Here is a 26653-nt window from a genome sequence, read left to right on the forward strand (position 1 = left end):
CACTAGTTGTTTTAGTTGTGATGTTAGGGTGTTGATTTTACATATTTCTTGCTTTCTTCTGTGGGCATTTAGTTTATAAATTTCCGTATAAACACTGCTTTAGCTGTGTCTCAGAGATTCTGGTACATTGTGTCTTTGTTTTCATTGGTTTCAAATGACTTATTTATTTCTCCCTTAATTTCATTATTTACCCAGTAGTCATTCGGGAGAAGGTTGCTCAGTTTCCATGTAGTTGTGGGGTTTTGAGTGAGTTTCTTAATCCTGAGTTCTAATTTGATTGGACTGTGGTCTGAGAGACTGTTTGTTACGATTTCCGTTCTTTTGCATTTGCTGAGGAGTGTTTTACTTCCAATTACGTGTTCAATTTTAGAATAAATGTGATGTGATGCTGAGAAGAATGTGCATTCTGTCGATTTGGGGTGGAGAGTTCTGTAGATGTCTATTAGGTCTGCTTGGTCCAGAGCTGAGTTCAAGTCCTGAATATCCTTGTTAATTTTCTTCCTCGTTGATCTGTCTAATATTGACAGTGGGGTGTTACTGTCTCCCACTTTTATTGTGTGAGAGTCTAAGTCTCTTTGTAGGTCTCTAAGAACTTGCTTTATGAATCTGGGTGCTCCTGTATTGGGTGTATATATAATTAGGGTAGTTAGCTCTTCTTGTTGCATTGATCCCTTTACCATTATGTAATGGCCTTCTTTGTCTCTTTTGATCTTTGTTGGTCTGAAGTCTGTTTATCAGAGACCAGGATTGCAATCCCTGCTTTTTTTTTTTTTTTTTTTTTTTTTGCTTTCTATTTGCTTGGTAGATCTTCCTCCATCCCTTTATTTTGAGCCTATGTGTGTCTTTGCACATGAGATGGGCCTCCTGAATACAGCATACTGATGGTCTTGACTCTTTATCCAATTTGCCAGTCTGTGTCTTTTAATTGGGGCATTTAGCCCATTTACATTTAAGGTTAATATTGTTATGTGTGAATTTGATCCTGTCATTATGATGTTAGCTGGTCCTTCGCCTGGTAATTGATGCAATTTCTTCATAGTGTCCATGGTCTTTACCATTTGACATGTTTTTGCAGTGGCTGGTACTGGTTCTTCCTTTCCATATTTAGTGCTTCTTTCAGGAGCTCTTGTAAGGCAGGCCTGGTGGTGACAAAATCTCTCAGCATTTGCTTGTCTTTAAAGGATTTTATTTCTCCTTCACTTATGAAGCCTAGTTTGTCTGGATATGAAATTCTGGGTTGAAAATTCTTTTCTTTAAGAATGTTGAATATTGGCCCCCACTCTCTTCTGGCTGTAGGGTTTCTGCAGAGAGATCTGCTGTTAGTCTGATGGGCTTCCCTTTGTGGGTAACTCGACCTTTCTCTCTGGCTGCCCTTAACGTTTTTTCCTTCATTTCAACCTTGGTGAGTCTGATAATTATGTGTCTTGGGGTTGCTCTTCTCGAGGAGTATCTTTGGGGTGTTCTCTGTATTTCCTGAATTTGAATGTTGGCCTGCCTTGCTAGGTTGGGGATATTCTCCTGGATAATATGCCGAAGAGTGTTTTCTAACTTGGTTCCATTCTCCCCGTCACTTTCAGGTACACCAATCAAATGTAGATTTGGTCTTTTCACATAGTTCCATATTTCTTTGAGGCTTTGTTTGTTTCTTTTCACTCTTTTTTCTCTAATCTTGTCTTCTTGCTTTATTTCATTAATTTGATCATCAATTGCTGACATCCTTTCTTCCACTCGATTGAATTGACTACTGAAGCTTGTACATGGATCACAAAGTTCCTGTGCTGTGGTTTTCAGCTCCATCAGGTCATTTAAGCTCTTCTCTACACTGTTGATTCTAGTTATCCATTTGTCTAACTTTTTCAAGGTTTTTAGCTTCCTTGCGATGGGTTAGAACATGCTCCTTTAGCTTGGAGAAGTTTGTTATTACTGATCTTCTGAAGCCTACTTCTGTCAATTCGTCAAACTCATTCTTTGTCCAGTTTTGTTCCCTTGCTGGCAAGGAATTGTGTTCCTTTGGAAAAGAAGAGGCATTCTGGTTTTTGGAATTTTCAGCCTTTCTGCTCTGGTTTCTTCCCATCTTAGAGGTTTTATCTACATTTGGTCTTTGATGTTGGTGACCTACGGATGGGGTTTTGATGTGGATGTCCTTTCTGTTGATGTTGATGCTATTCCTTTCTGTTTGTTAGTTTTCCTTCTAACAGACAGGCCCCTCAGCTGTAGGTCTGTTGGAGTTTGCTGGAGGTCCACTCCAGACCTTGTTTGCCTGGGTATCACCAGCGGAGGCTGCAGAACAGCAAATATTGCTGCCTGATTCTTCCTCTGGAAGCTTTGTCCCAGAGGGGCACTTGCCTGTATGAGGTGTTCGTTGGCCCCTACTAGGAGGTGTCTCCCAGTGAGGCTACACAGGCTCAGGGACGCACGTGAGGAGGCAGTGTGTCTGTTAATGGATCTTGAATGCTGTGCTGGGAGAACCACTGCTCTCTTCAGAGTTGTCAGGCAGGGATGTTTAAGTCTGTAGAAGCTGCCTGCTGCCTTTTGTTCAGATATGCCCTGCCTCCAGAGGTGGAATCTAGAGGGGCAGCAGGCCTTGTTGAGCTGCAGTGGGCTCTGCCCACTTCGAGCTTCCCTGCCTCTTTGTTTACACTGTGAGCATAGAACTACCTACTCAAGCCTCAGCAATGGTGGCGTCCCTCCCTCCACCAAGCTTTAGCATCCCAGGTCGATCTCAGACTGCTTTGCTAGCAGTGAGCAAGGCTCCATGGGTATGGGACCAGCCGAGCCAGGCAGGGAAGGGAACCTCCTGGCCTGCTGGTTGCAAAGACTGTGGGAAAAGCGCAGTATTTGGACAAGAGTGTACAGTTCCTCCAGGTACAGGCGCTCATGACTTCCCTTGGCTAGGAAAGGGAAATCCCCTGACCCCTTGCATTTCCCACATGAGGCAACACCCCGCCCTGCTTCGGCTCACCCTCCATGGGCTGCACCCACTGTCCAGCCAGTCCCAGTGAGATGAACCAGGTACCTCAGTTGGAAATGCAGAAATCACCCATTTTCTGCGTTGATCTTGCTGGGAGCTGTAGACCTGAGCTGTTCCTATTCGGCCATCTTGGAAGTGCCAACACTCTTGTAGGTTTAATTCAATGTACTCTCCAAAATGGAGTTAGTGTTTTCTGACTCTAGAACATAGTCCCTGAGTAAAAGGATGTTAACCCATTGTTTTGTTCAATGCTTACAATAAACACATTTATTAAGTCATATTAAGGTATTACTTTTGATGATAAAACAGAATGGAGTAAGCCCAGCACAGAAGCAAGAATATGTTAGAATTCCCCTCCGTTCCCCACTTACCCTGGTGATTCTGTCATTTTCTAAAGGCAGAGTGGCCCAAGCCTCCTCACACTTGGTCAAGAGAGAGAGACCAAGGAAACTAACTTGACTTGATGTAACTAATTTCATCTTCTGGTGTCATCTCAGAGCATCAAAGGCAAGCTGTGTGTGGAGTCTGTCAGTAATTAGTGGTGAGGTTTCCCAAGAAGGGATCAGCTTCCCAAGTAGATACTGAATATTGGGGCATCAAAGTTGGTAGGTGGCCATCACCTAGAATAGGAGAGGACCCCAGGTACAGGATTAGGGTACCAAGCAAGGCCCTATAGGCACCAAGAAATCCAGTGAGGTTTGCCACCCAGATTTAGCAAATAAAAATGCAAAGTGCCCAGTCAAATTTGAATTTCAGGTAAATAGAGAACAAATTTTTAGTGTATGTCTGATGCAATATATATGGAATTCAAATTTATTTGGGCATCCTGTATTTATGTGGTAAAGCCAACAGGGTCAAAATATTTCAGAACCTTTACAGGATTCTGAAATTGAAACAGCATTTCAATTTTTCCTGCTTCCATGTAAGACCTTTTAGTTTTTACCACCATCTTCTAGGTCATTATGCTGAAGGCTCTGGTCATAGGTAAGACCCAAGGAGTCCATTTCCAAAATGATAATATCTATAATTTTAGTTCTAATTTACATAATTAAATTTTACACTTATATAAATCCTTTCCACAATAGAATATGGTGGATGGTTCCTTTTTGAATATAAAAAGGTATTTTATGGATAAAGAGTAAAAAGTGTCTTTCTCTTCAGAGAGTTCATTTTTCATAATTTACCAATGTTCATGTCTTATAATTAGTTTGTGGAGAAGATAATTTACAAAATGGAGTGTGAATATCTACAGGAACTCTTTATTATCTATAAATAGACTTTATTTTAAACAGAAAACCAGTAATTAAAAGTTATTTCTGCTTGTGTTGGTTGTCATTGGGAAGTATTTTGTTTAAATGAGATAAAATATTAAAAGTATATAGTTTGGTCTCTTTCTTCCCACCCAGGTCCTGCACCCTTCTTAATTTTCTCCCACGGAAATAGTATCTTTAGGATTGACACAGAAGGAACCAATTATGAGCAATTGGTGGTGGATGCTGGTGTCTCAGTGATCATGGATTTTCATTATAATGAGAAAATAATCTATTGGGTGGATTTAGAAAGACAACTTTTGCAAAGAGTTTTTCTGAATGGGTCAAGGCAAGAGGTAAAATACCATTACCTACAGTGTTTGAGCTGTTTTTGTACAGGCTGACAAATATAATATATTGAATACTTAATGTATAGATAAATGAAAATTATATAACAGTTCAAATGTGTGTCTGCCAAATATAGGCATTTATTTAATCTACATCTGTGGTGTATATTCTTGAATAAATTCGCACATTGATATTCAGAAGCCCCAAAATGAGAAAGTGAGGATATGAATGTAATTTTGAAAATACCTGAGTTTATTAAGTCAGGTCACCATTTTATGATTAAGATAGATTATTTGCATGATTATTTCTTGCTATTTGTAAGGTACCCCAGTAGTTCTCAGGTGGGGGGCAATTTTTCCCCGAGGGAACAATTGGCAGTGTCTGGAAACATTTTTGGTTGTCACAAGTAGGTGAGGTAGGAAGGTGGAGACAGATACAGGCATCTAGTGGGTAAAGGCCTGGGATGCTGCAAAACAGCTCACACTGTGCAGAACAGCCCCAGAATAAAGAATTGTCCAGCCCCAAATGTCAATAGTACTGAAGTTGAGAGACCCTGTTTTATCTGTATAAAATCTCCGCCATGGATTTTGGCACCTGACATGTAGAAAGAAAAATTTTCTTCTTTTTATTCTCACAGTGCTTGCACTCCGGAAAAAAAATAATCTAGCAGATGACAGATAAGTACTTTACTTCAAGTACATACAAAAGATCCTTAATCTTTCTTTTTAGCTGGTAGAACCCTTACATGAGTCCAAGGGGGAATGTTTCTCTCAATTTGGTGATGGATTACAAAGAGCACGTGACTAGAGGAACTTTAAGAGTTGATTCTCAACGCAAAGTCCACAATATTTTTTGTTTTTTAGCCAAATCTTTCTCTTTCCAATTATTCTTAAAAGCTTCAATTAGGTGCTAATCTGTTTTATCACATCTCCAATACTTGCTAATCTCACTTTTAACAAGGATGGCTACTCATTATCCTCCAGACATCTGGTAGTATAGTTTTAAACTCCTGAGTCTAAGAATCTGAAGGGTTTCCTATCAAGAACATGGAAAAACTTAAAATAGTTGTGAATTTATGTCAAGTCATTAGGAAGGGATCAGCCTGATGCCTAAAATTCCATCCTTATATTCCTTCCTTTGGGTTAAAACATTGTTTATAAAGGACAACTGTTAAAATGCAAACAATTTACCTGGGTGAGCTAATTTATGAATGGATTGGGTTGGTGCAAAGGTAATTGCGGTTTTGGCCATTATTTTCAATGGTAAAATAAGTTGGCTAGATTTCTTTGTATGAAATGTAGAAATAGCACAGGCTTATGAGATTATGCAATTTCAGCCCAACTCTGATTTCAGTGATGTCACCTGGGTAGCTGGACGTCTGCCATGGTAGAATATTTACACCATGAAAATCTTTAACAGTACAAATTGGGGCTTCTGCCCACCTCGCAACCTCCATTCCCCAAGAAGACCAGCTTACCTGCCCATGGCTGAAATTAAGATATGAAAAGTTTTGGTTGGGCATTTTTATCATGAAAGGGTTGGGAATACAGCCCAAGGTGCCTAAAAAGACGCTCTGCTACTCTGGTCACAGTGTGACAGCCTGAAGGACTATGGAAGGAAGGGGCCTATTGGAGGAGGAGGGCCAGAAGAGTAAAGGCCACAATGAGAAATTCATTGAGTTCATGTCTGTAAGCTCAGACTCCAAGGAAATCTTGCATAGCTTGGAATTGAGTTCAGTTGAAGATCTGGAAATTTCCATTAGCAAATGGAATTGAATAAGCTGTCTTTATGGTTGCATCAAAATTTCACCATTACTGTAGTTGAAATGATCAATACATTATGGTTGGCTTCCTAATTTAAATAGTGTGTAAGATGATTTTTAGTTTCAAAGCTGTGATATAAATACTATTTCCAGAAATATTTACTTAGGGGTCAGAGGAGGTTTAATAATGCTGCATCAAAACAAAGTCACCATATCTGTGACTATTTTATTATTTAAACAATTTTGGAAATGTATAAAGATGACAAGTACTTAAAAGAATAGACTTTTTATATATAACAATTAAAATAATTTTGTTGCGAATGGGAGAAGTATTAATAACAATTTTAAAATTTGATTTTTCAGAGAGTATGTAATATAGAGAAAAATGTTTCTGGAATGGCAATAAATTGGATAAATGAAGAAGTTATTTGGTCAAATCAACAGGAAGGAATCATTACCGTAACAGATATGAAAGGAAATAATTCCCACGTTCTTTTACGTGCTTTAAAATATCCTGCAAATATAGCAGTTGATCCAGTAGAAAGGTAAATTCTGCTGTATTCAGACATTGAAATATATTTACAAATCTAGTGAAGACTGATAGAAGTATAACATTTTAAATTCAAAGGGATCCTCTCACTGAGACCAAAGCCCTCTTTTGCAGCACACAGGCACCATTTTCTTTTTTTTTTTTTTTTTTTTTTTTTTTTTTTTTTTTTTTTTTTTTTTTTTATTATACTTTAGGGTTTTAGGGTACATGTGCACAATGTGCAGGTTTGTTACATATGTATCCATGTGCCATGTTGATTTCCTGCACCCATTAACTCGTCATTTAGCATTAGGTGTATCTCCTAATGCTGTCCCTCCCCCCTCCCCCCACCCCACAACAGTCCCCGGAGTGTGATGTTCACCTTCCTGTGTCCATGAGTTCTCATTGTTCAATTCCCACCTATGAGTGAGAACATGCGGTGTTTGGTTTTTTGTCCTTGCGATAGTTTACTGAGAATGATGTTTTCCAGTTTCATCCATGTCCCTACAAAGGACACGAACTCATCATTTTTTATGGCTGCATAGTATTCCAACAGGCACCATTTTCTATAGGACAGTTGCCTGCATTTCAACTGAGACGGGATGCCCCCATAAATACTCCTAACTATCATGGTTTTCTGCTATAGAGGCATAATTCCCTTTCTAAATTGAAATCACTTGTAATGTCTACAGTAGGGCAGTGTTTACTTGAATAAATTTTCATTCAAAATAGTCAAACTTGCCCTGTGAAGGAGCTGCTGAAACATTGAGAGAGTTGGCCATTTAAGGCACTATACATTCATTTTTGGGTCTATGTAATGTGTTTGCCCTCAGGTTTATATTTTGGTCTTCAGAGGTGGCTGGCAGCCTTTATAGAGCAGATCTCGATGGTGTGGAAGTGAAGGCTCTGTTGGAGACATCAGAGAAAATAACAGCTGTGTCATTGGATGTGCTTGATAAGCGGCTGTTTTGGATTCAGTACAACAGAGAAGGAAGCAATTCTCTTATTTGCTCCTGTGATTATGATGGAGGTTCTGTCCACATTAGTAAACATCCAACACAGTAAGTTTTACTCTTGGTATAAAATAAAACAATTGTCATTTGAAGTCCACAAGATAAATTAATTTTACTTTTGTCAATGGAACTGGTATAGTGGTTTAGGCCATAGATTTTTAATCCAAAAGACTTGAGTTCGGCCGGACGTGGCGGCTCACGCCTGTAATCCCAGCACTTCGGGAGGCTGAGGCAGGCAGATCACGAGGTCAGGAGATCAAGACCATCCTGGCTAACACGGTGAAACCCCGTCTCTACTAAAAATACAAAAAATTAGCCGGGCGTGGTGGCGGGCGCCTGTAGTCTCAGCTACTCGGGAGGCTGAAGCAGGAGAATGGTGAGAACCTGGGAGGCGGAGCTTGCAGTGAGCCAAGATCGTGCCACTGCACTCCAGCCTGGGCGACAGAGCGAGACTCCGTCTCAAAAAAAAAAAAAAAAGACTTGAGTTCAAGCTCCAGATTTACCATCTGTTAGATGAGTGACTTTGAGTAGGTTCTATAACTTCTCTTATCCTCAGTTTCCTTTAATGGGAGGATAATCATAGTGTCTGTCTCTTGGGATTATTGTGAAGGGAAAGTAAATGAATACAAACAAATAATTAACACAGTATTTGGCACATAATAAGTTCTCACATGTTGACCATAGTTATTCTTTTTGGAATTATTATGTTATATATTTTTATCTATCATTGGTTTGCTATCATGCCAGCAACTGACTTTCCAGCTTTGTGGCAAGAGGCAGAAATTCATCATATGAAATTGATGTCACTAGAAACCCACTCTTACCCTGTTCCTATTTTCTTCCCCATTTTCATCACACTTATTGGATGACTAAAAGAAGAATGAGACAATGGATCTGGAGCTAGAAATTATATCTTATTAGCTCAGAGTATGAGGACATAAAATTTTAAACTTAATATACTTTTCTAAACTTAAATGAGAAACAATTGAAAAGGTAGGTGGTTAAAACAGACAATAAATTGAAATGAAGTGAAATTCTAATAAGCCAAGGAACAAATGTTCTGTTGTTCTTTTTTCTTTTGTGGTTGCTTTTTAGGCACAATGTGTTTGCAATGTCCGTTTTTGGTGACCGTATCTTCTATTTAACATGGAAAACGAAGACAATTTGGATAGCCAACAAACACACTGGAAAGGATATGGTTAGAATTAACCTCCATTCATCATTTGTACCACCTGGTGAACTGAAAGTAGTGCATCCACTCGCACAACCCAAGGCAGAAGATGATGCCCGGGAGCCTGGTGAGTCATCATTGACCTTGTGCAGGGCCTGACACATAGTTCCCACCCATTCACCTGCTTGAGCCAGACAATGACGGGTTGTAGGGGAAAAAAAATCTTTTTCTTCAACCCTCATATATTCTTAGTTATAATAGACCCCTGTAAGAAAAGACAGATTAACAAGAAAAAAACAAATAGAAGGCCAGGCATGGTGGCTCACACTTGTAATCTCCACATTTTGGAAGGCTGAGGTGGGAGGATTGCTTGAGGCCAGGAGTTTGAGACCAGCCTGGACAACATAGCAAGACTCTGTCTCTACAAAAACGAAAGAAAGAAAGAAAGAAAGAAAGTAAGAAAGAAAGAAAGAAAGAAAGAAAAATAGAAATGGATTAACATGTACATTTTATATATACATGAGAGAAACCTGGGGAATGAATAGCTCTCAAAGAGGTGGCTTTAAATGCCAGTTTATATAGTATCTTTAATAAAGAACAGCAAATTTTTAGAGAAGTGACAAGACAGAGGAAAAGGACTTTGAGTTTCTATGAGCAGCAACTTGGGGGAAGGCAAATAAATGGCAGATAAATGCTAGTTAATAAAGCTTGTTAATGTAGGTACCTCTGCAGCCATTGCCAGGCCGTAAGTATCTAAAATTGTCTTCAGTGGTTAACTTTTGTTATTCTTGGTAGAGAGGCGGTACCTATTGTCTTCGTAAATCTATGTCTTGCGTTTAGGCAAATAGAGCTTTTCTGCATCTCTTTCTTTTTAATTGTTTGAAGCTCAAGAATCCTTCCCATTTTGGAGGGGCATATTCTGGGATCTTACAGGGCCATCTTCGATTTTTCCCACTGTCTTACCCCCAATTTCTAATCCAACACCAAATCCATTCCATTCTACCTTCTAAATACATTTCAAATGTCCACTTCTCTTCTCTACTGCCACTGCCACAGTCTAAGCAGACAGGTATTTTTGTTTGGCCTACTATAGTAGCCACTCAACTGATCCTTCTGTTTTCTGAATCTGATGCATTCACTCCCCTGCATAAAACCCTTCAAAAGCTTTTCTTTGCACTTAGGTTGAAGTTCAGCATTTTACCAGTCTCATCAATATTTGACCAACCTGCTCTAGTGATCTCTGCCCTCACTAAAACTTAGTGCAAGTCTTGCTGTAACTCCTCAAATATGCTAATCTCCTTCATTCCTTTAGGGTTTTGCAGTCACTCTTCCTTGGCTTAGACTTCTCTTCAGTTCTGAGCTTAAATGTCATGTGCTCAGATAGGTCTTCTCTGATAAGCTAATCAAAATAGGCCCCTTTACCTCTTACTTTTTTCATAGTACACCTTTCATTGAGCTCATCACGAGGTATAACTACATACTCATTTGCTTTCTTTTTGGATTCTCTCTCCCATTTGATTGTAAGTGCCATACAGGTAGAAACCATATCTATTTTGTTTGTTTTTTTTAGCCACTGTATATACAGTAGATATTTATAAATAAATTAATTTTAGATGGTAAATGTTAGTAAAAAGAATGAGTGATTGACCGAATCTAGTCACAGTCCCAAATTTCCACTTCTAAATGTAGTCTTCTCTGTTTAAATTCTTTAGCATGTAATTGTTTTTAAAAAGTTGTCAGGCCTGTAATCCCAGCACTTTGGGAGGCCGAGGCGGATAGATCACTTGAGGTCAGGAGTTTGAGACCAGTCCGGCCAATGTGGCAAAACCCTGTCTCTACTAAAAATACAAAAATTAGCCAGGCATGGTGGCGCATGCCTGTAGTCCCAGCTATTCGGGAGGCTGAGGCAGGAGGATCACTTGAACCCAGGAGGCGGAGGCCACAGTGAGCCAAGATCATTCCACTGCACTCCAGATGGGTGACAGAGTGAGACTCTGTCTCAAATTAAAATAAAAAAAAAAAAGTTGTTAGGCTTTTGTGAAATACCACAAGGGGCCTACAGGAAAAAAAGTTGTCAGGTTTTTAAAAATTTGTTATAATCGTTAGGCTGTTCAACGTACCTCATAAATGATGTGATGCTAACATCTCATCTTTATGTAAAAGTTTTATTTCAAGAAGGTTTTCAAATATATTTAATGTTAGCCTTAAACAGCCCTCTGAAGTGCAGAAACAGAGATAGAATTGTTTATAACTTCTACTTTCTTTTTTTTTTTTTTTAAGATGGAGTCTTGCTCTGTCGCCCAGGCTGGAGTGCAGTGGCACAATCTCACTTGAATTCACAAAGCAAGAGTTGTGGGAAACAGTTCAACTGTGGGTTCTAGCACCACATTAAATAGCAACAACCTAGTAGTAATGCTATAAAGTAGATGGGTAAACCCATAATGGTAGTGTAGATAGTCTACATATAAAGGTAGTGACTCTGATACATTGCTACATACCTTCCATGGGAAATTTCAACTCAAGCTGTCTTCACATCCAACTCATTGTCTGAGTGCTGATGACTCACAACAAAATCATAACCAAGGACCATTATGAATAAGTATTTACTGAGTCCCATTCATAATAATTAGAGATATGTCTGCCATCACCATCACCCTCTCTTACATTTATATGTAACCTCAGAATTTTCAAAGTGTTTTCATGGGCTTTAGTTTATCGGTTTGTCACAGCAATGTTGTGAGACAGGAAGGGTAGGAATAATTGATTTCGTCATTGAGAAACCTGAAGAAATAGAGCACCTTTTCCATGATCACACAGCTAGTTAATGATGAATGTGGGGGAAAATTTCCTATCATCAATCTCTCAGTTTAGTGTTCTTTCTACCATAAATATATTGTCTCTTCAGAGCCCCTCACTACTCAGCTTCTGTGACAGGGAGTTCAAATAGGATAACTGAAAGCATGAATTTCAGAAGAAAATCTACAATGATTCACTAAAGAGCGGCCCCCAAACAATGTGGCAAGTAATAGAATTTGATTGGAAAGCCTCTGCCAGCTGCAGAGCCACAGACAAATCCGGAACCTGGAAGACAGTTGGCATTGGAGATTGGCTCCAGTTACTGACCAAAGGATACACTTCACACACACTCCACAGGCAAAGGACTTTTGATTTCAGGGGCACTGTTACTTTGCCCATTATTGATTAGGTTTAAATTGTTTTAGTGTCTTAGGAAGCAGGAGCTCTTTACCTGTGATGTAGAGCCTGTGGATCTCTTGATTTTATGGGTTGGATGAAAATATGCACTGTTCCACCTAGGGAGTGGTATATACATTTTATCAGGTTTTCAATATATGTGTTTGACATCCTTCAGATTTTTTTTTTTGTTTTTTTTTTTTGGGATGAAGTCTGGCTCTGTTGCCCAGGCTGGAGTGCAATGTGCGATCTCGGCTCACTGCAACCTCCATCTCCTGGCATCAAGCAATCCTCCTGCCTCAGCCTCCCGAGTAGCTGGGATTACAGGCATGCATCACCACATCTGGCTAATTTTCTTGTATTTTTGGTAGAGGTGGGGTTTCACCATATTACCCAGGGTGGTTTCAAACTCCTGAGCTCAAGCAATCTGCCTGCCTCAGCCTCCCAAAGTGCTGGGGTTACAGGCATGAGCCACTGTGCCCAGCCCATCCTTCGGATATAAAGACATACTTCTCTAGAGGCTGGTTGGTTCCTCATGGATATTATGCCTAAATTGCAGCTCCTCTGGTGATCTGGAAAGTGGTACTTTGCTTTACAAAGCATTTAGTAGTGAAACTACTTCAATGAAGAAATAACAGAAAAATCATATAATCTGATATTATTTTTGTTATAAAATAGAAATATTTATACAAATATGAGTATCAATAAACTTACTTCTTGCAAAATGCCTAAGCTATCATTTATCAAAGCATGTTCTACAAAACTCTAGTTCTTTTTTTTTTTGAGACGGAGTCTCGCTCTATCGCGGAGGCTGGAGTGTAGTGGTGCAATGTCAGCTCACTGCAACCTCTGCCTCCTGGGTTTTAAGCAATTCTCTCTGCCTCAGCCTCCCAAGTCACTCAGATTACAGGCACCCACCACCACGCCCAGCTAATTTGTATTTTTAGTAGAGATGGGGTTTTGCCATATTGGCCAGGCTGGTCTTAAACTCTTGACCTCAGGTGATCCACCTGCCTCAGCCTCCCAAAGTGCTGGGATTACAGGCTTGAGCCACCGTGCCTGGCCTCAAAACTCTAGTTCTATGGGATTTAATGAGGTTACTTAGGGGAAAAAAACCTTTCGGGGCCAAGTGATTTAGAGATGGTGTGTTCAATAAAGTTGAATGAGTTTTTTCTTGAGTGGAATTTCTCAGAACTATTCATACATTTGTGTGCATCATTACTCTTTAAAGGTGACACATCCATGTCATTTTTCTGTTTTATTTCCTATGCAGCAGCTCACAGGACTCTTGAATTTATTATTTGTAGTTCAGACCTCTTTTTTTTTTTTTTGAGCTCTAGACAAATTTTTTTTTAAAAAAGGACTCAGGCATAATGAGTGTCAAGCTGCAAAGATCTGCTATAGAGTTAAACTACAGAGATAATTGACTTATAACATGGGAATTTATTCATAATATACAAAAAGGAACAGCTCTGGTGAAGACGGTCTGGCCAAGGCAAGGGAGGGGCTTACAAAGGCAAAGCCACAGAGCTTCACATGGAAGATTGATTTATTGGTTTGAACAAGTCCTTGCCTTGTAGATTCAGGTTGTCTGGTTCTGGAGGAGCTTCATGCTGCAGATATGTCTGCATGCTGTGCCCCAAGTCAAAGTAATAGAGCCACAGTTTCACCATCAGGCTGTTTTCTGATGATCTGACCAGTTTCCTGAAGAGCGGTTGCCCTGGTCCTTCTTCTGGGCCATGCTTGCTTGCTGTCTGCATCTTCCAAGCTCTGGGTCCTGTAGTGGGCACATAAAATGCATGTGTTTGGGCTCAGTAAAAATATCCTTATCAAGGCCCTTATAATTATCTGCCTTGTAAGCATGTCTACTTGGATTTCTTGCAAGTGTTTCAGGCTCATAGAAAATAACTAACCTACCAACTTTCACCTCCCCCTTCCCCAGCTCCTCTCCCTCTAGTGTCATCAGCCCAGTAAATGGCATCACTCTCCACCACATCTCCCAAAGCAGAAACCAAGGAGTTGCCTGTTCCTTCATCTTCCTCACTCTCATCCCACGAAATCAGTCTCTGCATCCCAACAATTCCACCCCTTACGATCTAACCACTCTGCCCTTCCTGCAGGTTTCTCTCTCCAGCATCCTCCTGACTAGTATCCCTGTCTCCATTTTCTCTGCTGCAGGGAGCATAATCTCTCAAAAAAGAAGGCCCAGTCATGTCACTCTTTGATTAAAATCCTCTGACAATTCCTAATCGCCAATAATTAAAGTGAAGTCTCTTTCTTGGGCTCACCAAGCCTTCTGCTCATTTTTCAGCTTCTTCTCTCACCCTTGTTTATATTACATTCTCTGTTGCAACCATTCTCAAAGATGTACTTTCCTTTCATGAGGCACACTTGCTCTCTCCTGCAGCCCAGTCTGCATGCTCAGGAACTTGCCACCTCCGTCTCTTCACCGGCTGTCTCTCCTCATCCTCTGAGAAACAGCTCCAACATGACTTCCTTCAGGAACACCTTCCTTGATCCACTGTGAGCCTAAGTTAGCTGTTCCAGAGAAGGTATTCTCAGGGAATGTGTTCTCAGAGAATTTCCCTAATCATATGACACTTACCATGCTTTGCTGGAGTTGTCTGTCTTTTTATACTCTTTAGTCCTTGGAGGACAGAGAATACAACTTCCCATTGCATTCCCAATGCCTAAACGACTTTAAGAAACAAGAGTTGAAAAAACAAGCAAGCCAGGCACGGTGGCTCACACCTGTAATCCCAGCACCTCGGGAGGCCAAGGCGGGTGGATCACTTGAGGTCAGGAGTTCAAGGCCAGCCTGGCCAACATGGTGAAACCCTGTCTCTACTAAAAATAAAATAAAATACAAAAATTAGCTGGGTGTGGTGGCGTCTGCCTGTAATCCCAGCTATTTGGGAGGCTGAGACAGGAGAACCACTTGAACCCGGGGGCGGAGATTTCAGTGAGACAAGATTGGGCCACTGCACTGTAGTCTGGGCAGCAGAGCAAGACTCTGTCTCAAACCCCACCCCCCACAAAAAAAAAAAAAAAAAAAACCAAGTGAAAAAAAATTCTTTGATACTCTATCTCCTAAATAATATAATAAGGAATAAGTTTTAAAGATACGTAATATCTGAGTACATAGGTTTTTGTTGTTGTTGTTTGTTTGTTTCATTTAGAATTTGAAATAACCCATCTAAGTACATGCAACTTCTTGGCTCACAGAGATGCCATAATTATTGCATGGGTACAAAATTATCTGTTCTTGTGATAATTTAAGGGCTTTCCTTATAATATCTCACTTAATCTTTACAACAGCTCTATTAATTAAGTGTGATAATTAGTGTAATATTATAAATTAGAAGTTCTGAGGTTTAGAGATGTCACAAGAGCCTGTTGAAGGTCACAGGGTGGTGGAATTGGGATTTGAAACCAGGCAGACTGATAACATGCTGCCTCTCCAAATACACTCTATTATCTATCATTTCATATTTTAGATGTACCTTATTTGTTTTGAGAAGCCTGTAATTCAACATATCATTATTTATCCATGGCCTCCTGGTAGTTAAGTGCTTCAGTTTGCACAGATCATGGAGTCAAAACCCTATTTCTCTCTCTCTTTTTACATTTTTCTTTAATTTTTTTTTCAGTTTCAGAAACTTAAAATCTTTCTCTTTCTCTCTTACTTCTCCCCGGCTGTCCGAAAACAGGCACAGAATGAATCTCACATTTTTTGTTGGCATGATTAAACTTATTAGCCAGATATCCTGGCTGCCCTGATACCTACACTATTATACAAATCTCAGAAATAGTGTGGGAACATTTTTGTACACATCTTAATGACAATTATTTCAAGTTCAATTTCTGGGGATTTTACAGCTACTTTATTGCTCATAGATATTATGTTGTAAAAGGTCCAAATATTTTTGCTTTTTTTCTGTATTCTTTAAATGCAGATTTCAGTTATAAGCTGTAAGAGAGCTTCAAAAGCATATTCTTTGGGAAATGAAGGTTATTTATGACTAACACTGTGTAAAATGCTTTACATTCATTTCATGCACAAAAAGATGGCTGAATTTAATCCTGTGAGTTCATGAAGGATAATTGTCTCCACCTGGAAATGTACTTGCTTCTGGAAGCAATTAGTATAGCTAAAATTGCCAAGGTGGGAGTCTAATTCATTTTGATTATTTTGTTGCTGGAGTGTCTACTATAAAATCTTGGTTATTTTGAAACCACTGGAAAAGAATCATCCTAGAAAGATAAATATTTAGTTCATATAATTTTAAATTATTAGTTTAAACACATAAAATTCTGTTATTCTTCATGGAAATATTAGTAAAATATGGATTGCTATATTTTCTTAGCATCATTTGTAGTTATTGACATTTTCTTAGTGACTAGAGTCACATTTACAAGGATACATGCCATTGCAGCAAGCATAGGACTGGTTTGGGGCAAAGGTGGGTTTGCCCTGACACCAAATGGCTGCCATTTGAAATGTCTTTTAAATACTTGAAATGGCTCTTTATCATTTTTATGTTTTCTTTCTTGCTGCTGGCTCTCACATCTTACAGGTTTTCACATGCCTGGCTGTGGCCTCTGTTTATTTTCTAACCTGAGGCTTTTTCTTGCCACTTGTTTATTCAGGAAACCAGATCATTAGTCCTGTAGAATTTTTCACTTTCTGGATTTTGCAGATTATATCCCCATGTGTCATTTAACATGTTTCTCTAATTTCCTTGTTACCTATAAATTGGTAGTTTAGGCTTAGAAATCTGATCAGGATCAGATTGTTTTCAAGAATGCTTTATGGGTGGCACTGCAGGTGGTTCTGTAAGCTTCCCCTTTGTATCACATTAAAAGGCACATGGGGCTGGTTCTTATTCTTTTTCGTGATGTTCAAAATTAATTAGCATTTCAGAGGTCACCAGCCTGGTCCAGCCACTGCAAGTTCCCCATCAGCCTTTTGCTTAATGGCTTTAGAAGCTATTGATTATCACCGCCTGGAGCCATTTTTTATTAGAGGTTCAAAGCAATGACATTCTAATTCTATCACTGTTTATGCATATATTAGCTGGGATTCTTATACAAAGAGGAGCCTTTCCAAATCAGATATATGATTGTCCTGAGGAGGAGGAGCTTTTATAGGAAAGGTAAATTCAGTGTTCGATCCTATTTCTTAATTTACCTGTTTTCAAAATAAAGGGTTAGTGTCCTAACCCTCCAGTATTCTCCAAAGGTCACTTTTTCTTTAATCATCTCTATAAAGTCATGGATTTTTAAAAATAGACATTTTTATTCACTGTAATTATTACCATTTTGATACTCAAATTGTACTATCTTTCTCTGGAAGGAACCCTGACCTGGAGTTTCTAGTCTGTGTGGGAAATTACCAACTGTCTTGCAGCCATTGACACTGGCGGTCTGGAATGCAAGGTTAAGGCTACATCTGGGCTTAGTAAGAAAGAACACTGGACTCACGCAGCCACTTCTACCATTGGTGAATGTGGGTGGGGTGCGGTGGTGACAATGGGAGTGCAGGCATACACACCTTGTCTTTTTAAAATGTATTTTTAATTATGGATACATAAGTCATACCTTGTATTTTCCATCTTCCTGCTATGGGCAACCAAACTGCCAGAAATGAGGATACAATAAGAAAAGACTCAATGGGCCTGAAGGGCTCTTCTAAGAGTTAAAAGCATTTTATTTATTTATTTATTTATTTATTTATTTATTTATTTATTTATTTATTTTGAGTCTCGCTCTGTCACCCATGCTGGAGTGCAATGGCATGATCTCAGCTCACTGCAACCTCCGCCTCCCAGGTTCAAGCAATTCTCATGTCTCAGCCTCCCAAGAAGCTGGGACTACAGCTGCGTGCCACCACACCTGGCTAATTTTTGTATTTTTAGTAGAGACGGGGTTTCATCATGTTGGCCAGGCTGGTCTCCAACTCCTGGCCTCAGGTGATCTGCCTGCCTTGGCCTCCCAAAGTGCTGGGATTACAGGTGTGAGCCACTGCGCCTGGCCAAAAGCATTATTTTTAAAGTGCTTTAAGTTTGTTGATTCATTTACTTTTTGATTCCTAAAAGGGTACAGATGGATATGATACCAAGTGGCTAAATTCTGGCTAGGTGATTTTTTTCTTTTTTTACTGTAATTAGGAATTCCAACAGCACAGAATGGCCATTCTTGTATTTTCTTCCTTGTATTTCTATTACTGACAAGAGTAAACTTCCATACTCTTCAGTTTGAGAAGTTTTTTGAGGACGTTGAGGCAGTCATTACTAAGAACTCATTAATGATGAAGACGATAAACAAATGAAGCAAAAATATAACCAGGTTTTTATAGACATTTCATAAAACTAACATATTTTATGTGCATGTTTATATTTATACACATGCATAAATATAAACACACACACATAGAATTTTACATATCTGGTAAAAAGAGGGGGGTTACAGTCAAAGGGCTTGGAATAGCATCCCAGTTCTACACTCTATTTTCTATGTGATCCTTAACAAGGCACTATTTCCTAATCTGTAAAATGGAAGATGATACTTGCATTGCATAGCTCAAGGGCTTGTTATGAAAATGAAATGTGATAATATAAATACTTTGCAAAATGTTATTCAAAATTTTTATTGTTATGTGCTAAATATTGGAGATGCCAAATATTTAGTTATGACTTTAGAATGACCAAAGTTAATGGGTTTGAATGCAAGATACTAGAAAGGCTTTGTTGATGAGGTGAGTCTTACATGGAATTTGAGGTAGACAAAGATGTGATCAGTGGAAAAAAACAGGAAAGGGAATCCCAAGTGCATTGTTTCAGAACTGGGCCAGGGTAAAATCTACAGATTCACTGGGCTATAGTAAAGCTCATGAGTGCCTGTGTGCTAGCCAGGCAGTTATTGAAGGTGCAGTTGGTGGTGGACATTAAACTCCATGATTAGGAGCTTTAATTGATCTCAGAGGTAATTAAGCCTCATTGCTCAGCTCTGAGAAGGGGTGTTATCTGAGGTCAGCAGCAGCATTCTCAGTGCTGGCTTTGGCCTATTTTGAAGCTAAAGAACAGCAGAAGATTAAGGAGATTAAAGAAAATATAACCCTCAATCCTCTGTGTTTTGCCACCACCTAAAATGACCTTTTAAAGTGTTTAGTGTCTGAATTCAGGTCACGTCATCAGCACAACTAGGCAGAGGAGAATAGTGATTTCTTTCCTGCCTATGTCCATTATTGAAGAGTGATTGTATATTGTTAATAAGCATCACTAAAAGCCATCAGCACCATGGTATAGTGGAAAAAGTACTGGCTAGCATCTTGTGGCAAACTGTTTTGAGTTCTACCCCTAAGGTTGATTGGAACTTTGAGGAAAAAACAAATAGGGAGTTAGGTTGCAGGTGACATGATCACAGGGTTTTTTTGTGGATGTATTAGACGTTTACTGGATGCCTATGTTGTAAAAGGCACCATGCTAGGTGTTACTGGGACTATAAATGTGAATAGGGCACATGCTTTATCCTCAGAAATTTATCAATGGAAGAAAGATGCATATACATAATGGTGGTGGTGACAATGGGGATGATTGTGATAAGAACAGATACAAATCCAGGTGAGAGGTAGTAGAAATGTATGGCAAAAAAGAAAAATATATACTGGATCTAGAAGAATAAAGCATTTTCTATACCTGAGACAATAGTTATTTTCTTCATTAGACAGTTTGATTCTCTGTTACCATACTATAAGCAGTAATTAAGGTTTGATAATCTTTAGAAGTATAAACTCAGAAGAATTTTTCACCAACATTTAATTCTGTTTATAACTATAGAATTTTTTTAAAAGAGAGATCTCAGCGAATATCTATTTCAACAAGTTTATTTTGTGAATTAGGAAACTTAGGTCAAAGAGATAAAGTGATGTGCTGTAAAAGGAAGAACCAAGACAAAATTCAGTTTTCCTGATTCATAATCCAGTAATCATCCAGCATGCTGAGTTTGGAAAGATTTTTATAGGGCAAAGGAAAGATTTTTTGAAAGAAGCATGATGTTTCAATTTTTTGTTACCTCAAGAAAGTGTAGCATTTCAGTGCTATTAAAAGGCCAACTCAAACCTTCCTGGATTTTTGTTGTTAACTTGTAAAGTTTGTAAAAATAAAAGTTAAACACATTACTGCTTTTTAAAAAGAAATTTAAAGTGGATGAATTTTGTCTCCAATATTTACAAGTTTCTAATTTTAGTCATTTACTTTTAAAATTTAGGCCCTTTTGTTTTTAATTTTGCTTAAAATTTTGATAGTTTAAGTGAAGCACTAGAATATGAAAAATAATGTAACTATACATATATAATTGGCATAAAAATCATAGGCAAGAAATAAAATTTTTGGAATCAATTATCCATAAGAACATTCAATGTAAATCTTAACTGATTTAGCAGGTAATACTGCAATGGTATTGAAAGTTGACAAGACTGATTTTGCATTTAATTTTGTAAAGAGATTTGAAAAAACAGGTTCAAAATAAGGAAATAATACAGACTAGCTAAAAGTAATTACTTGTAACTAAGATGAAGGTGTAATGTTTCACTAGTACATTAGGCTAGTGTTTCTCAAAGTGTGGTGTGAAGCAGCCTCCTGACATAATCACTCCTGATTCTGTAAAAATGCAGATTCCTGAGCCTCTGATTTACCAAATCAGAATCTCTAGAGGGTGGCATACTCTCCGTTTATCTCAATGTACACTAGGGACATTTTCAAGGGGGCAAGGATATGTTTCTACTGAATCTTACTGTTATTGGTCATGTCTAGTGATGTTAAATAAAATTTATGGGAGGCAACTGATTTGGACTGAGCTCCTGCAATAGGCCCCAACAGACCAAACCAAAATGAAGTCACTCATGCTAAAATTCCACATCAACAAACCAAAACTAACTTGTTTATCTGACCCCCTGAGGGATCAGGAGAGAGATGATAGCCAAATCCCCAAACAGGTCAGCTTTAACTGGTATCATAAGGAAATCCCATCTGGTTTAACCTTTACGAGGAAAGTAACCTGAAGTAAACTGATGTTAACCAATCCACTATATGTATCATGCTCAAGTGATATCACAAAACTGAATGTGCTGCCACAGCCAGTGTAGCATCTGTCTATTTTTAGACAAGATGTTGCCCAATTCATGAATCCCAAGTAAAAGCCAATTTGACCATTTAATTAAATGTGTTGAAATTTTATCTTTTGAGATTTAAAGTAGAAGGAAATGGGTACAGACAGAGGAGACTTCTTTATTAGTAGATAAACAGATCAGAGAAACCAAGCCTATTTGGAGAACAGTCTCAGGCCCTCTGCCCACTTTGCTCAGACTCTTGCTGATTGTTTCCTGTGTCCTTCCCAGCAATGGTGGTGTTCTCAGCAGTCCTTTCCTCAGGTTGTTAGCTTTTCCCATGATACATCAGCTCTAGCTGATTTTAACAATGCCATGGCTTCAGAATCCATGACCCCAATAGTTTTCCTTGGCCTTCACCTCTTGCCAGACCTCTGGCCTCTGTATCTACCTGCATTCTAGGTATCTGCCCTTACGCTCAAGCTTACTCCTGTATTTCTCATAGTATGTTACAATGGTCCTATTGTTTCTAAAATGGGCAAAACATAAGGTGCAAAAGAGACAAAAATCTCATTAACTTTTTGGAAAGAGATATGCAGTTGTACCTCAGTATCCGTGGGGGATTGGTATCCCCCAAGATACCCAAATCTGCAGTTGCTTAAGTCCCTAATATAAAATGGTGTATTTGTATATAACCTAGCCACATCCTCCCATATACTTTAAATCATCTCCAAATTACTTATAATACCTAATACAATGCCTACATCACTTCATTCTTGTGAATTCAACATAGTGCTTGGCATGTGGCAAATTCATGTTTTGCTTTTTGGAACTTTGCTTTGTGGAATTTTTTTCCTAAATATTTTCAGTCCTAAGTTGGTTGAATCCACAGATATGGAGGGCCAACTGTAGGTGTTACTAGTTTAGCCCTTAATTCTGGCTCTGAAAATCAATGGTACAAAATTGACCACTTGTTCAATATAGCTGGCTAATTCAACCCAAACACCCAACTCACTGAGCAGATTTTACTGTTTATTATGGAATATTTGGAACACATGGGACACTGGCAGCAATAACTTCAGAAATTTGAGGAGCAGAGATATGGCAATGGTATATATTGAGTCTGAAAGATGTTCATTAAATAATGATATTAAAAACAGCTAAATATCTAACCTATAACTATTACACTTAAAAAGTATTCTTGGCCAGGCACGGTGGCTCATGCCTGTAATCCCAACACTTTGGGAGGCTGAGGTGGGCAGATCACTTGAGGTCAGGAGTTCGAGACCAGCCCGGCCAACCCTGTCTCTACTAAAAATACAAAAATTAGCCGGGTGTGGTGGTGTGTGCCTGTAATCCCAGCTACTTAGGGGGCCAAGGCAGGAGAATCACTTGAACACAGAAGGCTGAGGTTGCAGTGAGCCAAGATCATGCCACTGCACTCCAGCCTGGGTGACAGAGGGAGACTCTGTCTCAAAAAAAAAAAAAAAAAAGTATTCTTAGGTTTGAATCTGTTTTTATTTCTTAAGCAGATTATTTCATTTGCAGAATTTGTGTGCTTTTTTGTGATAAAAGTAAATTAGAATGAAAAAGCTAATAAGTAGTGTTCAGTATTCGCAACCTAAGAAATGACATCTCCAGCTAATCAGGATGCCCAATCCTGAGAGGTTTTGGAGAAGTAATACAGTTGGAGAAAAAAGTGGGCTTCGGGATGCTGGGGAATCTGGGCTCTGGCTAAGTTTGCCTCCGTGAGAGATGCAGCTGCAGACGTTGTAGGGAGGTAAGACCTCTTAAGAATCAGGAAGAGATTTAGCAGTGTCCTCTGTCAAAACACGGCCCCACTCCAAATAAAGCATCTTCTCTTTTAGAGCAGAAACTTCGCAAATTGAGGAAAGGAAACTGCAGCAGCACTGTGTGTGGGCAAGACCCCCAGTCACACTTGTGCACGTGTGCAGAGGGATATGCCCTAAGTCGAGACCGGAAGTACTGTGAAGGTAATGGAAGAGTCGCTGCTTGAGGGGAGGCATGCTCAACTGAGCCAGCGGCTTGTTTTCAGTGGGCCAGCCAGAGCCTCAGTGGAAAACCAACTTCAAGTCCATTCTTCCCGTCCCCCGCACCACCCCTGAAGACTATTTTTTATTTATTTTTTCTTGTTTGTAAAGCCTTTATAATACTTTCCTATCTTCATATCTTGTGTTTCTAGATCAAACACTCTGAAAGGATGCTTAGGGGTTGATACAAGGCAAGGATTCTCTAAGTGGATTCTACCAACCTCTGCATTTGTGTGCAAAATTTCAGTATGTGTACATTTTTAGGGGAGTGGTTTCATAGGGATCATAAGAGTCTCAGAGAGTATGTGACTCCTATCTTATCCCAAGAAGATCTAGTAGAAAGCCTGGGAAACTGAACCAGGCTGGTTTGTCTAGGGATCCTCCTATTTTGAGATTCAGGACCAAGTGCAATGAACTCAGGAGAAATACTATGTCCTTTTTCCTGGAAGGTGCAGTAGTTTAGTGATGAAAAGAATCCAATGGCTGCAGCACACATCCAGTGGAATTAGCTGGGGTGAGACCTCAGGTAACTCTAGCATCTGCCTGTTAATTATAACCCCCTGCTTACATGGGACCAATGGGTGAAAGCCATGGCATAGAGATAGTGAGCTGGAAAGCTGGGGCTTCAGCCAGAATAAAACTGCTGGAGAAGGTTTCCACATTTACGGAAAGGGCTCTGGTCAGTCTTGAAGGGTGAAGAGCACAATAAGAAATGTCCTAAGCTTGTAAAGAGCTTTCAGGAGTCCCTAACTTAAATGGCATGCTATATCATTTCAAGGGAAATAATACTACCTTTTTCCCAAAGGTTACTCTAATATGAAAATCTGTATTTGAAAGTATAAGCTGAGCCAGGCGTGGTGACTCACACTTGTAATCCCAGCACTTTGGGAAGCCAAGGCGGGCAGATCACTTGAGTCCCGGAGTTCAAGATTAGCCTCAGCAATGTAGCAAAACCCCATGTCTACAAAATATACAAAAATTAGCTGAGTGTTGTGGTGTGCACCTGTAGTCCCAGCTACTCAGGAGGCTGAGGTGGGAGGATCACTTGAGCTTGGGAAGCAGAGGTTGCAGTGAGCTGAGATCGTGGCATTGCACTCCAGCCTGAGTGACAGAGCCAGACTCTATCTCAGGGAAAACAAAAGCATAAAATGTGACAGAATAGAAATGACTTTTATCATCATTTAATTGACTTATTTTACCCTTTGCTAGAGTATGGAAAACAGACTTTCCATGATCAATTACAGCATATACAAATGCGAGATACCCTGCGTTGTGATGACTTATTAGTGATAGCACAATTTATTTTCAAAAATAGCCATTTGAATGTATTGTGCTGTTGTCATTGTGCAGATGTTAATGAATGTGCTTTTTGGAATCATGGCTGTACTCTTGGGTGTAAAAACACCCCTGGATCCTATTACTGCACATGCCCTGTAGGATTTGTTCTGCTTCCTGATGGGAAACGATGTCATCGTAAGTCATAGCAACAAGTATTTGTTGCATTATTTGTCTTCATTTTCTTTTTAAAAATTTTATTATTATACTTTAGGTTTTAGGGTACATGTGCACAATGTGCAGGTTTGTTACATATGTATCCATGTGCCATGTTGGTTTGCTGCACCCATTAACTCATCATTTAGCATTAGGTATATCTCCTAATGCTGTCCCAAGGTGGCTATGATCTGGGTTGGTGATCTTCAATCAGCATTGTGCATCATAATTACCTTGGAGTTTTATTTTGTTTGGCTTTTTAAAACATGGATGACTGCCAGCCTGGGCGACATGGTGAGACCCTATCTCTACTAAAAATACAAAAAAAAAAAAAAAAAATTAGCCAGGCATGTTGGCCCACGCCAGTGGTCCCAGCTATGGACGAGGCTGAGGCAGAAAGATCACTTGAACTGGGAGGAGGAGGCTGCAGTGAGCCGAAATCAAGCCACTGCACTTCAGCCTGGGTGATGGAGTGAGACCTTGTCTCAAAAAGCAAAACAAAACAAAAACCATGGATGACTGGACTCTACCCCAGACCTATCAAATCAGAACCTCTAAGGTTGGGAAACAAATCATCTAAAATCTATTTATTATAGGTATTTTCCTGTTTCTTTGTCTGTATTACCTTATATTTCATTGTCTATCTCTTTTTTATTTTAATTTGTTAATTTTTAAAAATAACTATTGGGTACTACATTTCATTGTATATCTCTAAAAGATAGGCATGTAAAAAACATAATCATGATACATTATTGTATCTAAAAAACTTAACTATAATTCCTTCCTATCATTTAATGTCCAGTTAATTTTCAGGCATAACCACAATACCATTATTATACATTAAAAAATTAAGGCTAGGCACAGTGCCTCACACCTGTAATCCCAACACTGGGAGGTCAAAGCAGGAGGATCACCTGGCAATATTAGCAACTGATTGTAATAAATTTTTGCAAACCTGATTTAATACTAATCTTGACCTTGTCCTTTATTAATTAGAACTTGTTTCCTGTCCAAGCAATGTGTCTGAATGCAGCCATGACTGTGTTCTGACATCAGAAGGTCCCTTATGTTTCTGTCCTGAAGGCTCGGTGCTTGAGAGAGATGGGAAAACATGTAGCGGTGAGTTTATTTGCTTTATTTACCTTTTGTTTGTTTGAAAACATACATTTGCTCAGTGACATCTAAAAATTGATCTTGTTGTCAAAGAAGAATCGATTTTCCAATATTGTATACTGAAAGATATTGATACAACAGATTAACATAGATTTAAATTTAGTATTTTTGGGTTTTTGGCTTTTTTGTTTTTGTTTTTGTTTAGACAGCATAGTGTAGTGGTTATGAGCAAGGGCTTTGAGGCTTGACAGCCCTGAGGTAGCATTACCAGTTACTAGCAGTTTTGATTTTGGTCTAGATACTTGCCCTCTCTTGGTCTTTGTTTCTTCAACTGCAGAGATACTGATACTTGCCACCTCGATTAAATGAGACTTCAGATGCAGAGTGCTTAGTCTGTTTCTTGCACCTAATAAACACCTCTCTACTTTTATCTTCACAGAGACTTAAGTGTATAGATAACTGGATGTAACTCAGAATTAGCAGAAGAATTGTGTGTGTTTTTTTGATTTTCTAATAAAACAAAGCCAAGCAGCTAAAAATGTGTGAGAGAAAAAAATTACTAGGAAGAGCTAGACCAGCTGCCAAACTCATCAAATGGATTTTTCGTTCTAGACAGCTGCCAGTGCACTTGCTCCTGAACTCATTGGTAGAATAAG

The 26653-nt window shown here is 39.1% G+C and overlaps 1 protein-coding gene across 4 annotated transcripts in view; it reads left to right on the plus strand.

The window, feature by feature from the left end:
• EGF (epidermal growth factor) overlaps positions 1-26653 on the plus strand; it is a 102691-nt gene that overhangs the window by 23930 nt on the left and 52108 nt on the right. For 2 of the 4 annotated variants that reach the window (XM_003269351.4, XM_003269352.4), the window contains exons 2-8: positions 4378-4577; positions 6695-6876; positions 7694-7921; positions 8969-9171; positions 23211-23336; positions 24744-24866; positions 25881-26003. In XM_003269351.4, the coding sequence (XP_003269399.3) occupies positions 4378-4577; positions 6695-6876; positions 7694-7921; positions 8969-9171; positions 23211-23336; positions 24744-24866; positions 25881-26003 (1185 nt within the window). The remainder of the gene's footprint in view (positions 1-4377; positions 4578-6694; positions 6877-7693; positions 7922-8968; positions 9172-23210; positions 23337-24743; positions 24867-25880; positions 26004-26653) is intronic. The other 2 variants (XM_030798013.1, XM_003269353.4) reach the window with 1 other exon arrangement.

This window comes from Nomascus leucogenys, chromosome 18 (assembly GCF_006542625.1).
Source record: "Nomascus leucogenys isolate Asia chromosome 18, Asia_NLE_v1, whole genome shotgun sequence".
Lineage (NCBI taxonomy): Eukaryota > Metazoa > Chordata > Mammalia > Primates > Hylobatidae > Nomascus > Nomascus leucogenys.